The sequence below is a fragment of the Girardinichthys multiradiatus genome, chromosome 22 (assembly GCF_021462225.1).
Source record: "Girardinichthys multiradiatus isolate DD_20200921_A chromosome 22, DD_fGirMul_XY1, whole genome shotgun sequence".
Classification (NCBI taxonomy): domain Eukaryota; kingdom Metazoa; phylum Chordata; class Actinopteri; order Cyprinodontiformes; family Goodeidae; genus Girardinichthys; species Girardinichthys multiradiatus.
In genome coordinates this window covers 38,299,537-38,313,968 of record NC_061814.1, presented here as the reverse complement: position 1 = coordinate 38,313,968, position 14,432 = coordinate 38,299,537, and the positions used below count along the sequence as shown (strand labels likewise).

At 39.9% G+C, this 14,432-nt stretch overlaps 1 protein-coding gene across 1 annotated transcript in view; it reads left to right on the top strand.

Annotated features, from left to right (window-relative positions):
- Positions 1 to 5,287, top strand: part of ttc7a (tetratricopeptide repeat domain 7A) — a 74,211-nt gene extending 68,924 nt beyond the window's left edge. The window contains exon 21 of the mRNA XM_047351310.1: positions 1,505 to 5,287. Within this exon, the coding sequence (XP_047207266.1) occupies positions 1,505 to 1,723 (219 nt within the window). The 3' untranslated portion in view covers positions 1,724 to 5,287. The remainder of the gene's footprint in view (positions 1 to 1,504) is intronic.
- Positions 5,288 to 14,432: the final 9,145 nt, after the last annotated feature.

Genomic DNA, 14,432 nt, shown 5'->3' with positions numbered 1-14,432 from the left:
TTTTCCTTCCCACAGACTTCCCACTGAGGTGCCTTGATACAGCACTCTGGGAACAGCCTATTCGTTCAGAAATTTCTTTCTGTGTCTTACCCTCTTGCTTGAGGGTGTCAATAGTGGCCTTCTGGACAGCAGTCAGGTCGGCAGTCTTACCCATGATTGGGGTTTTGAGTGATGAACCAGGCTGGGAGTTTTAAAGGCCTCAGGAATCTTTTGCAGGTGTTTAGAGTTAACTCGTTGATTCAGATGATTAGGTTCATAACTCGTTTAGAGACCCTTTTAATGATATGCTAATTTTGTCAGAAGTCTTATGAGGGGCAACTGGCTGCTGTTGGTTTATGATGAACCGTATTCACCGTATTCAACGGTGGTGAACAGGACATTCAGACGTTTAGAAATGCAGCTGTAACCATTGCCACTAGTATTGTTTACTAACCATAAGACTGTTTGCTGGCTTTGCTTACTTTGTAAGGAGAAACCTTTCTGTTGCCCTTCAGTTAATATTAAACCAGCTGATGAGGAAAACCTTGGCATTTCCAGTACTTATTTTACCCACTGCAGTCATATTACATCCGATACACATAATTAGAAAATCATAACTCGGCATTTTGCTCAAACATCAGACATTTAGTTTGGTGTGCTCCTGACTGTTTCAGGTGTAGTGAGAGTGGTGACATTAAAAGAGTGATAAACCATTGCTCTGTATGGAAAATACCTTACAAGTGGAGGACATTCAAACCAATTCCCAACATGCCCAGCTCTGGCCGTCTAAGCATGTTCAGCCTTAAAGCAGACCACAAGATGCCAAAAGAAGTCTCCAAAAACCCTAAAAGGTCACAATGGGACCTACAGCAAGCTCTGACGGCTGTTGATGTGAAAGTGCAAGCCTGTTAATTCACAAAGAAACTGTAAAGCTTCACTTTTAAGGACATTTAACTGTCCTGGGAGGTGTGCAAGGAGGAAACTTTTTCTCAATAAAAAAAGCATTAAGACCAGACTAAAGTTTGCAGTAGAGATCGTAGGCAAAGACCAGAACTTCTAGAATAATGTTCTTTTGACAAATGAGTCTGAAATTGAATTGTTTTGACACCACAACTGAAGACATATATTTGCACAAACCTAATAATAATAATAAAGCATGGAGCTGGAAGTGTCATAGTTTGTAGATGCTTACCTGAAGCAGGACCTGGCCGACTTGCCACCATTAAATCTACCATCAATTCTACTGTGTGTCTTTCTCAGCCAGAAAACACAATTTTGTTGATATATATAACAAGTAAAACAAGGTACATATTTGTTTTGGTGCAAATAAATCATTATTTTCTAGAGATAAATCAAATAAGATTAAACATTAATAAGTGAACATTTCTTTAAAAAAAGGACTTGAATATTAAATCTAGTGTCATTTTTTCATGACTATAAATAGTAGTTGTCTCTGAGCAAAATTAATCACTATTTTGAATTTGGACCACTTTATATTTTCTACATCTCACTTCTATCTGTTCAGGGTCGCCTGCTGGTGAAAACCGGTCGTGTCCACCTGGGTGAGAAGGTGCTGCGTGATGCGGTTCAGGTCCACAGTACCTCCCACGAGGCATGGAGCGGCCTGGGCGAAGCTCTGCAGGCTCGGGACTCCAGCCAGGCTCCAGACTGCTTCTTGACGGCCCTCGAGCTGGAGGCATCCTCCCCCATCAGGCCCTTCACCATCATCCCCAGAGAGCTCTGAAGAGCTTGGGTTGGTTGTGGCCTTTTGTTGTTATATAATACTGAATAAGAAAAACTCAACCTGCTTTAAATTATATGTTTGTTTTGGAGAATTATGTTGTGTTTCTCTGTTCTAGCAGAGCAAAATATGGAAAACTCTGAGCTATTCTTGTATTTATTCATTACGCATATCCTAAATAAGAGGTATTATCTGTATGTAGGTAGCTCATACACATAAAACCTGCAAAACGTAAAATTCCTACACATCACTTTATTATTGGATTGTTCAGTAAGATATAATAAAAAGTTTCAAACATGATAAAAAGAAAATTACATTTTTTCCTCTGTAGCATCATGATAAGCTAAGCTAAGCTAACTTTTAGCAAGTTGTAACTTCAAATGACTATATGATTTGTTGGTTTAACGTACAAAATTAAATTATGTTTTTATATTCAGTTGCAACATTTTTAGTGACCCTTTTCAGACATGCATTAATTACCAGGGGTGTATTGATACTTCAGCTCACAAGATGTGACAAAGCAAGATATTAGCAAGATATTTTTAAACACACCAGATTAAACTAAAATACCTATGATGTTATTAGATGTTATTTATTGCAGTTTAAGTTGATTTCTGTAAATCACTGACCTGAGCTGTTGAAAGCACTTGGTAGCCAGCACCGTCCTCAGAAGACCAATGAAGCAATCTATGTCTCAAAAGGGTTAATGAGAATCAGTCACTTTCTTGTTGTTCGATTGTCTTTTTTCCAAATCAATGTCTGAGCATTCTTTGCACTATTTATGAGAAATCATTTCTTATGAAGAAACTTAAATTTATTTCCTAGCATTGATTAAGAACATTGGATATGGTTATTTGTAAAACATGTGGCAAGGAAGTATTTATGTAAGTAAAAAGACCTCAAAGAAATCAATTTTCTGATGCATGCATCTCCTATGGAGTTATTTCTTAATAAGTTATATTTCTGTTGCAGTTTGTGACAAATAATGAGTTTTATTTTAAATACAGCTTCAGAATGTGTGCACAGGTGTTGATCCTCATATGAACATTTGATGCTGGCTTTTTCATTATTACATTGATCTCTGCCCGCAAACACTCACCTGTTCTGATCTCTTCAATGAAGCAGCTCACATTTTTTCAGCCTTTGCTTTGGCACTCTAAATCTAGCTCTAGTGAGGTGCATCTGATTTCTACAGATCTTTAACGTGTTTCTGCAACTTTATTTATTTACATTTTTGCTAGATTCAAATTATTGAACCGGATTTTAAACACACTTATAAGGTCTCACAGTTATAGGGTAATACACAGTTAAAAGTGGAGGTCTGTCTTCACTAAAAGGCAATTTACATACACTGTATATAAAGATTTTCAAAATCCCATAACAATGAGCAGGATCATTGTTAGAAAAGTTTTTAACCATCCTTAAATTCACTAATCCAATTATGAGGCATTTGAAGTCATGGCTTTTTCCTCTCTGAGTTGCCTTTTAGACCAAAAGACTTGTTTAACTGGCAATAATGAGTCTTTCTTACCAGCTGCATCCAGCATCTTCACAAAGTGTTTTGCAAAACACATTCATCTCTGAATGGCCCCTACACCTCAGGAACCCGTCAGCTACCTGGACGGTATAATAACTGGACATTTCCATGAAATGTACGCTAGCATATAATCGTTTGGCCAGAAGAATGTTGCACCTTCAGGCAAATTGTTCCCAATAATGAACCCGACTTGTGAAGGTCCACAATTATTTTTATGATATCTTGCCCGGTCTCCTTTGATTGTTTCATTATGTCACAGAAGGAAGGAGCGTTTTGAGGCATTACCTTAAAATCCACGCGTGCCTCCAAATCAGAAGCTCACAAATCTATGAGATCATCATCTGGGCAAAATATTTAAAGGCTGAGTAATCTTAACATGTAAACTTCTGAATTTACAAAAAGTAACAGAATATTGTTGTTCAGAATATGTTATTCTAGTATTTAGCAAATAGAAATATTTTCGTTATCCTATCTGACCTAAAACAGGAAAAATTTAGTCAATCTAAAACAGTGAGAAACAAGAAGGTTATGTTTTTTCAAACAGCCTTTATACATCTACATATATGTAAGATATGTACGATATATATATGAATATATCTTACACTTCTATTAATTTACACAAACATCTGAAAACATGTTTTCACTTTGTGTTTATGGGCTAATTGTGTAAATTTCTAAAACAAATTGATACTTAAATGGGTTTCTCAAGTCTAAAATGTAACAAAGTGTGTAAAAGGTGAAGCGGTGTAAAGACATTTTTTGGTAATGTAATTTAGAGAAACGACATGCACGTGTAATTTTATTATCTCATGATCCCATGTACATGTTGGTCTGTGTATTCAGTAAATTTTATTTTGAAATTACTCCTCTCTGTGTTCCAGCTTGTTCTGTCCTCTACAGCGCAGCATTTTTTTCATTTTCTTCTTTATTTTCGCTCATGTGTCCATGATGCTTTCTGTTGTAAAAAAAAACAAAAAAAAACTAACAGACACCATGGCGCTACGTCTTCACCTGCCTTGTCACTTGTAACTAATGGACATCACTTCTGAGTTCCTCACCACATTTATGCGAACGATGTGACTTGGGCTGCTGGCTTATGTAATCCTGCAAGCACAATCTTCTGCCTCCAACTTCCCTCTCCCTCTCTCTCCTCCTCCTCTCTGTTGGTCTGTGTCTCTCGCTCTCTCCGCCTGATGTGATGTGATGTGGTTTGGTTGCCTAGCAGCCATCCCCTTGTTTGAGTAACTGGGGAAAGCAGGGAGATATCTGCTCTGCTGAACAACACACATACAGGAACAGCACACGCGCTCCCAGGCAGAAAAGACCAATAATGCCTCCGTTGTGCAGCTCTGCAGACTTGACTGGGTTTGTTTGATGTCTGCTGTTACAATGTGAGATATGAGCCAGCTGTAATCAATGTCCCAGGCTGGTATAAATCAATTTGTTTTATGCAAATAGACAAATAAAATAAACTCTTTCTCTGCAGCTTTTTAAGGCACTAGATCAATCCTCTACTGCATCCATCACTCCAGGAATAAAACTTCCTCATTCATCAAAACTTTTTTTTGCTAATTGATTGCAGCCTCTGCTGTCCGAAGGAAAAAGAAAATCTATTTTTACGTCTTTCCCTCCTGACTCACAGGCTCACTCTTGTTCCATCCTCTCCTCATTAGCACTATGTCAGACACCTAAGCAGGGGCTTCGAGAGATGAATGGTCTAATCCCGAAGGCTAGAGAATGAAATTTTACACTGTGTGATCACACTTGCACAAATATACACATACTGACTGAGAGAAGGGGGCAGCCTGTCCTACAACCCCCTGGCAGCAAATAAGGAAAAAGTTGTCTTTGTTTGCAGCAAAGATGAGAATAACAGATTTGACACAAATGTTTTTAATGCAACAGCTGAATATTTTGGATTTCTAAAATATTTCTCTAAATATACATTGTTGTAATAGTAGAATAAGTATTATGCATGTTTTTTGTTCTCTACATTTTTACAAATAAAAATCTGAAAAGTGTGGCATGAATCTGCATTTGGCCCTCTTTATTGTAATATGCCCCGAAAATCCCAGAGCAACAAACTGCCTACAGCAGTGTCCTGACATGCAAGTAGCATCTATTTCTGTATAATTTAAATGCATCAGTATTACAGTTGGTTTGTGGAGTTGTACAAAATTAATGAACAAGCAGCATCATGAAGTAGCATAGCAGACAGTTCAGGGATAAAGTAGAGAGGCTTAAGGCAGAGTTAGGTTATGAAATATCCAAAGAATTTAACATTTTATTAAAAACCATAAAATTCATTATTTGAAAATGAAAGGTGTATGTAGCAGCAAGATATGGCTGTCCGCCTACACTGCCAGGGTTGGCAAGAGGCCCATGACAACTCTGGAGGAGCTGCAGAGATCCACTGCTCAGGTGTAAGAAACTTAAGTGTGGATTCCACAAACCTGGCATTTATGGAAGAGTCAAATGAAAACCATTTTTGAAAAACAGCCACAGGAAGACCAGTTTGTAGTGTGCTACAAGCCATGTATTTGTTGTTTCATCAGAGGTTGAACACTTTTCGAAAGTGCTTTCTGTTACCTAGATAAGGTTAAAATGTTCTACATCACAGGGCACCATTCAACACATTGTGCTCATGCTTAAATACAGGCGAGACAGATTAACTGGGTAAGCAGCTCAGAATGACAGCCTGCAGATGAAGCTTTATTTACATGCACACTAACATGCACAAGACTTTGTTCTTTGCGTTTGTGATGTCAGAGCATTCATGCATTTCTTTGTTTTTTGAATTTCATAGACAATAAAATATCCACACATGGTTCAAATGCTGAATATATAAATCCCCACAGACTCCTACCACTTACAGTCATGTAAAAACCCTGTGATTGCCTGTGTGTTTTCTAACATTTGGACATATGGATATTTCATATCAACTTTTACTCACTGAAAAAGAATCTAGCAATATAGACATAAAATATAAACTGTGGAAGACAACTTAAAATATTTATTTCTTTTTTTTGTTTTAAATGTTCTATCCAGCAGAGTAGTACTCAGAATAGTTGTCTGAGTGCCAAGAAGAAGTTCAATAGATCTCTCTCTCTCTCTCTCTCTCTCTCTCTCTTTATATATATATATATATATATATATATACAGGGGTTGGACAATGAAACTGAAACACCTGGTTTTAGACCACAATAATTTATTAGTATGGTGTAGGGCCTCCTATTGCGGCCAATACAGCGTCAATTTCTCTTGGGAATGACATATACAAGTCCTGCACAGTGGTCAGAGGGAATTTAACTATTCTTCTTGCAGGATAGTGGCCAGGTCAATACGTGATACTGGTGGAGGAAAACGCTTCCTGATTCGCTCCTCCAAAACACCCCAAAGTGGCTCAATAATATTTAGATCTGGTGATTATGCAGGCCATGGGAGATGTTCAACTTCACTTTCATGTTCATCAAACCAATCTTCCACCAGTCTTGCTGTGTGTATTGGTGCATTGTCATCCTGATACACGGCACCGCCTTCAGGATACAATGTTTGAACCATTGGATGCTCATGGTCCTCAAGAATGGTTTGGTAGTCCTTGGCAGTGACACGCCCATCTAGCACAAGTATTGGGCCAAGGGAATGCCATGATATGGCAGCCCAAACCATCACTGATCCACCCCCATGCTTCACTCTGGGCATGCAACAGTCTGGGTGGTACGCTTCTTTGGGGCTTCTCCACACCGTAACTCTCTCGGATGTGGGGAAAACAGTAAAGGTGGACTCATCAGAGAACAATACATGTTTCACATTGTCCACAGCCCAAGATTTGCGCTCCTTGCACCATTGAAACCGACGTTTGGCATTGGCATGAGTGACCAAAGGTTTGGCTATAGCAGCCCGGCCATGTATATTGACCCTGTGGAGCTCCCGACGGACAGTTCTGGTGGAAACAGGAGAGTTGAGGTGCACATTTAATTCTGCCGTGATTTGGACAGCCGTGGTTTTATGTTTTTTGGATACAATCCGGGTTAGCACCTGAACATCCCTTTCAGACAGCTTCCTCTTGCGTCCACAGTTAATCCTGTTGGATGTGGTTCGTCCTTCTTGGTGGTATGCTGACATTACCCTGGATACCGTGGCTCTTGATACATCACAAAGACTTGCTGTCTTGGTCACAGATGCGCCAGCAAGACGTGCACCAACAATTTGTCCTCTTTTGAACTCTGGTATGTCACCTATAATGTTGTGTGCATTTCAATATTTTGAGCAAAACTGTGCTCTTACCCTGCTAATTGAACCTTCACACTCTGCTCTTACTGGTGCAATGTGCAATCAATGAAGACTGGCTACCAGGCTGGTCCAATTTAGCCATGAAACCTCCCACACTAAAATGACAGGAGTTTCAGTTTCATTGTCCAACCCCTGTAGATATAAAGAATTCAGGATCATTTCAAATGCATTGGACATGGCGATAGAAACGAAAGGGACAAAAAGAAGACAGAAAGAGAGAGAGGTGGAGCAAAAGGTTCAAAGGGAGAGAAGGAGATAGGAACTGAGGAGAGAAAGAAGGATAAAGGGAATACAAGATAACGCCCTAGAAGTCTGGTTCCACACCTGCAGAAAGAGAGAAAAAAAATTCTGTAAAATGTAACAACAAATACAATTTCAGGTGAGAAATAAATTAGGACACTCCCAGTATTTAGTCTAACTTAAGGCGTGTACCGGCGTTTCACATCAGATGATTACTGAACACTGAAGGATGTTTCTCCTGTTTAAATCTCAACAGTTTGTTGCTCATGTATTTCATTGCACATAAAAAAGTCTGCAGTTGGAAGATATTTAAACAACTGCTAACATGTTCAGGTCTAGCTATTCATGAATGTTCACACTGAAAGCAGACCGCAAGATGCTAAAAGAAGTCTCCGAAAACCCGAAAGGGTCATTAAAGGACCCAGAGGACGAAGCTCTTGATCTAACATGCCTGTACTTTCAGAAAGACAGAAAGAGACTGCACCAGTTTAAAAACAAATAAATAAAACAAAGCTGAGGGAGAACTGGATCCTGCAACACTGAGATGCTGTGGAGGTGACCTAAAACAAACTGGACCTGTAGAAAAGTCCTCAAACATCTCACAGCTGAAACTGAGGAATGGGTCAAATTTCCTCAGACTGATATCAGAACTGGTAGATGGCAAGAAGAAGCACCTCATTAAAGTTATCTCCACCAAAGAGGGTAACACTACCTATCAGGGGGTAGGGTGTCCTAACTTTTTCCTCAGTTAGAATACACAAATTATATACAAATATTGTTGTAAATATTAAGATTAGACATCAAAATGTGAACATTTCTTTAAAAATAACTATTTAATGGTGCCTTCTAATTTTTTCACATGACTGGAAATTGAAACGGGCTGCACGGTAGCGCAGTTGGCAGCACTGTTGCCTTGCAGTAAGAAGGTCCTGGGCTCTCACCGGGTACTCCGGCTTCCTCCCACAGCCTAAAAACATGACTGTTAGGTTAACTGGTCTCTCTAAAATTTGCCTTATGTGTGAATGGGTGTGTGCATGGTTGTTTGGTCTGTATGTCTCTGTGTTGCCCTGCGATGGACTAGCGACCTGTCCAGAGTGGACCCTGCCTCTCGCCCGTAGACTGCTGGAGATAGGCATCATCTCCCCCGGGACCCACTATGGAATAAGGGGTATAGAAGATGAATGAATAGACATCGAAACTCACTAGAGGCCACAGCTGGGTTTATTTTTAGTTATAAGCAGCTGTTATAACCAATACTATTCGGTTTATGGTCATAGATGAGAATTGTGTGCAGCCTTGGCGCTCAGGTCGCTGTGATAATGCCTGCACTCAGGGCAGGAAGGGGGCACACAGAGGGCATAGGCAGTTTAAAGCAGGCGCAGGATGCCAAGAAAGAAACACTAAACCAACGCTGGGCTATCAAAACGCTGCCATGGAGTCATAGATGGGTGAGGGTTGTGGTAGAGGTTATGAGGATCAAATGTGTGCTGTAATCTCATTTAGAAATTAAATGAGAGTAGGCAAGGTGAATGAGGTTGTGATGGTTGTGACATTACTACACTGAAATACCCTGTTAAAAATCATCCTTTATGCGTTCATATATGCATATATGTACTCCTGTAGTACTGATATATGCATATATCAGTACTATAGTAAATTCCCAAAATTGATCGTCAGTATGTAATGAACTGGATGTAGAAAAACAGGTTGGTTTGTCTTCTGAAGCAGTGCTTCAGCATCACCTAGCCGTAAAAACTAAGGTCATGCATTGAACTGCACTTTTCATGGAGATATTTCTTTAAAACTACAATATGTAAGAGCCCATTTACTTCCAGAGCTGTTTTAATTTTATCCTAAGATCCTGTAATAATGATGTGGGAGTTTTACTCCAGCATACAGTTTCTGTAAGACAACCAAAAGCTTCTTGATAAGGTTTAAGTATTGGGTTGCAGACTCAGGTGTTCAGAACAGCCCTTAAAATGGTGTCTAAACATCACAGTTTCAGCCTCATTAGTTCTGGTATTTTAATCCTGAGAAGTCTCTTTAAGAAAATGTTGGACAGAGAGACAATAAAAACTGTGCCAGCCAAGTTTTGTTTGACAATTCTAGTTTTCAGAGCCTCTGGACACATGTCCAACCCTTAAATGGTTCCAGTTCTACCTATGAAATAGATGTGCCTCCCTTCAGTTAAGGAATATTTATTTAGCTGTGTCCTCTCTTAACTAAGGGGTACCTCAGTTCACCATATTAGGCCCTGATCTTTTCTGGGGGTTCGTCATCAAAAAAGCATTAGAGGTTTCTTGTTGAATGTTTTGGTAATCATTCACACTTGCCTTCTCCAGCCAAAGGCTATACTTCTTCTCAAACCTTGCCTGTTTTTCACTTGTAAAATCACAGATGGAGATCATTTTTACATGAACAAAACAGAAATTATAGAAATTATACATGATACAGGTGCATCTCAATAAATTAGAATATTTTTGAAAAGTTAATTTATTTCAGTAACTCGATTGACCAAGTGAAAAACATTATATGGATTAATAACACACAGAGTGATGTTTTCAGACCGTTATTTCTTGTAATTATGATTTTTTTTTCTGCTTACAGCAACGGTATTTGATATTAGAATATTACATCAGACCAATAAAAAACATTGTAGTACAGAAATGTGGGCTTTATGAAAAGTATGTTTAATATCTGCTAGAAGTTGGTATTTTCAAAATGTACTTATAATCTAACAAATGAGCTTTAGGACTTAGGTACAAGCTGTTCAAAACATAACTTCTTTTCTGTCAGGTAAGCAAAGCATGTGAACTTTGCATTCATTGTAGAGTTTGTGGGCTAAACGGTGGTGCAGTTGGTGGCACCGTTGCTTTGCAGCAAGAAGGTCCTGGATTTGACTCCCGGTTCGACTCCATTGTGCATGGAGTTTGCATGTTCTTCCCGTGCATGCGTGGGTTCTCTCTGGGTACTCGGGCTTCCTCCCACAGTCCAAAAACATGACTGTTAGGTTAAATGGTCTCTCTAAAATTGGCTTTAGGTGTGAATGAGCGTGTGCGTGGTTGTTTGTCCTGTCTGTGTTGCCCTGCGATGGACTGGCGACCTGTCCAAGGGGTACCCCGCCTCCCGCCCATAGACTGCTGGAGATAGGCGCCTGCTTCCCCACGACCCACTATGGAAGAAGCAGTAGAAAATGACTGACTGTAGAGTTTGTTTTAAAGCGCTGATTAGATATTTGCACTACTTTACACTCCAGGCAAAATACTGAGATCAACCAATTAGTTGCTTTGGGACACATCCATATGCAGACTCACAACCAGAGAACCCATAGCCTTTGTGATGGTGGCCCTTACTATGTTGAACAGCCTGCCTTTTAAAATTAGAACTACTCAGACTTGGATCATTTAAGTGTAAGTAAAAAAAAAAAAACATTCTCATTGGCTTTTGGTTCTAGTTGAGTGTGACATCTTTGCTTTAAATATTTGGGCTTTTTGATTGGTGTGTTTTATTTGTTTTTGACCTTAGTGGTATTTATTTTTTAATGTTTTACTGATGTTTATTTTATTGCTCATTCATTGACACGTATATGTGCTGTAAAAATAAACTTTGCATTGTCAGCTGGGGCATCTGATCAGAATATGTCCTGAACATCTCCCATTGGAGTCAAGAACTAACCTGAGGGACTATATCCCTTCTGGCCTGGGAACTCCCATAACAAGCCAGAGAGGGTCCCCAGTTTCCCTCTTAAACATGCTTCCACGGCGACCCGACCTTAGAAAAGTCAGCAAGAGATTCATAATATGCAAAGTTATAGAAGCAAACAAGAGGACTGTAAAGATACATCCACCATTCTTTGGTTTCTCAACACCAACAACACTGGTGCATTTGAGAATGAATGAACAATGGTTCCTTAAAGAGGGACTCATCTTTGGAGCCATATTGTAGAACTATATTCTGAAAAACCTACTGGAAGTGTTTCAACAAACATTATTTACAACATAAAATACACCCTTAAATACTTTTGGAAGAGCCTGTAGAGACATCCTGTAGACAGTATTAGCTTTTTTATTTTATGCTGACAAGCTAAGAGGCTTCTTGAAATCTACGTATTTCTTTGATTTGCCACAACTTTTCAACGAAGGCTAACATAGCCCTGTCCACACCTAACCAAAACCAGGTAAAATTACCTTTAGAGGTTCATATGAAAAACTATAAGAACCCTTTGGCTCTTTTATCTAACACAAAACAAAAATACACACGTAAATCTGATGACATGTAAACGGTCAAGAGAGGATAGCAAGTTTTGAAACGCTCAATGTATTTGTGTGTGGCTCTACAAGCAACCAGACAACTACAGTAAACAGCAGCTTGGCCAATCACTCCAGACTCACCTGGTAGCCCTCCAGCTTTCTTGGTTTCCATACACACACACACACACACACACACACACACACACACACACACACGCAGACACACACACACTGCAGTGGTGCCAGCACCATTAGCCGCTTAGACAATTACCCTCTTGTTCGCTAACAGACGCCTTTGGAGCTGATTAAACTTTTAAATGTCATTTATTAGAAGTGGAATGTTGTTCCAGTGGGTCTGTCGTCAGCTGAAGTTTGGCGGAGTAAAAAGATACCTGGTTACCCTGCCAGCATGTCACCTCACATAGCAGCTAAACTCCTCGGCTCCTCGGACAGCTAGTCATCACCCTCAGTGTGGGCTGTGGGGATGAGGTTAATCTGGACTAAAACAGCAAGTTTTTCAAGCCATCCTTGGTTTTGTTTTAAAGTTTTAATATGGATATGCTGGCATCAAACACTAGCCAAAATGCAGTGCAAGAATTGAAGTACTTACCCAATGTTTTAGTCATCTAACTGCTGATTTGAAGTTGAACAATGTAAGGTTAGTCTTCTCTCTTCAAATTTCCATCCACTTTTGGTAGTGAAACAGCCCCATAGCATGGGGCCACTACCGTGCTTGACAGTTGGTACAGACCTTTAAAGTTTAAAAACCTCACATGCACTCCTTTTAATCACACCTCCGGTCACTGTGGTCAAAAACTACAGTTTGGTCTCATTCGCGGGTAATAATCTTTTCCAGAAAGCCTTTGGTTGGTTCATATGGGCACCTGCACATTTCAGCTGAGTTTGGTGTTGATTTGAAGCAGGACCTTTTGCTTGATCAGCCCCCTTTCACTCCATTGCATTATACAAAAAAAGGGAAGAGTAAAAAGCATTTCGGCATTTTACCGTTCATCACAGGCTTTAGCCTTGGTGATTCCAGGGTTGTTCAGAAGGTTCCTCTTGGCTGTGGTTGGGGGATAGAGCATGCATGAACTAGAAAAGGTTTACAATTGGCTGTATCATTTAACCCTGAAAGGATGCTAGAAACTGGGCAGTTGTCTGATACTCCATGTATCCATGTATGCTAGGAGCCCTTTGACTGAGATTCCAGCTGAGATAATAACATTTATGCATCAACATCAAGCGGTTATTTTTTAAGCTACAACAAATGCTGTGGGGAAAGGTTGTTTCTGTGATCTCTCTGGAACTTTCGCACATTATTTCATCCAGCCGCCCAGAATTTGCGGTGAATTTGACATCCCTGACGCTAGCACGGCAGTGCGGCCAAGTTGAGGGGTCACCGATTGTAAAACACTTCCAAGAAGGCACACTCATTCTGGATCTGCTGATGTCACATAGCTCTCTGCCCTGATACCAGATGTTGGCCTGATCTTTACATAAACATAGTTCCCACCACTGTTCATGAGCAATGCTGGCAGAGAACGAGAGAAGTCATCTTTAAGCCAAAGACATTACATTCCCAACCTATGAGTCAATCCTAACAGCTGGTAAAGGATGAGCTCATCCATGTGGAAGATTTCTGTTTTTAAATCAAAAATATCTGTTTGTGGCAGAGCTGCATGGCTGTTTGAAACCATCCGTGCCTGAAAAAAAAAAGCTTAATTGAGAAGAAGAGCGCAGGGGTCTGGATGCATTTGTGGTAGAGGCAGGCTCAAGGAGAGGGAGGTGGTGTTAAGTCCTTGGCATGAGGCATATATCCAAGATCAGAGTCAGACTCTGAAGGGAGTAACGGCGATGACTAAGGACTGAGGCACACATAGGTTACCAGGGGCTTTATGCTTTCATCACAACCACAAACACACATCTAAACCTCTTTCCAGGGCTGTGAATGTGCTTCTCTCTGTTTGGAGGGGGACATTATGTTGTCTCCAGAATAATAGGAGCCCAACTGTTGAACCTTCACTGGCTTCTGAATGTCAGCAACTAAAGACATAAAGAAAGGTGGACTGAATTACATGCAACTGTTTCCTCCTTGTAGGAAGAAACTTTTGAAACACCATCATAACCTCTCTTCAAACACAGTTATGGTAGTTTTAGGCAGTTCGAGCAGACAATTATGTACAGCAACACATAAAGGAAAACTTATGTTTGTTGCTTCTCACCAAAGAACAGATTTAATCTACTTGGGCATTTTTGCACTTTCACAGATGGTTACTGGGCATTTGAGGTCAGTTTTCTTTTGGAAATCCAATATTTTCTAATACCACAAGGTTTTCAGATGATATTACAACAAACCTGGCGTGAACTCTTTGTTCACTGACCAAACTACACA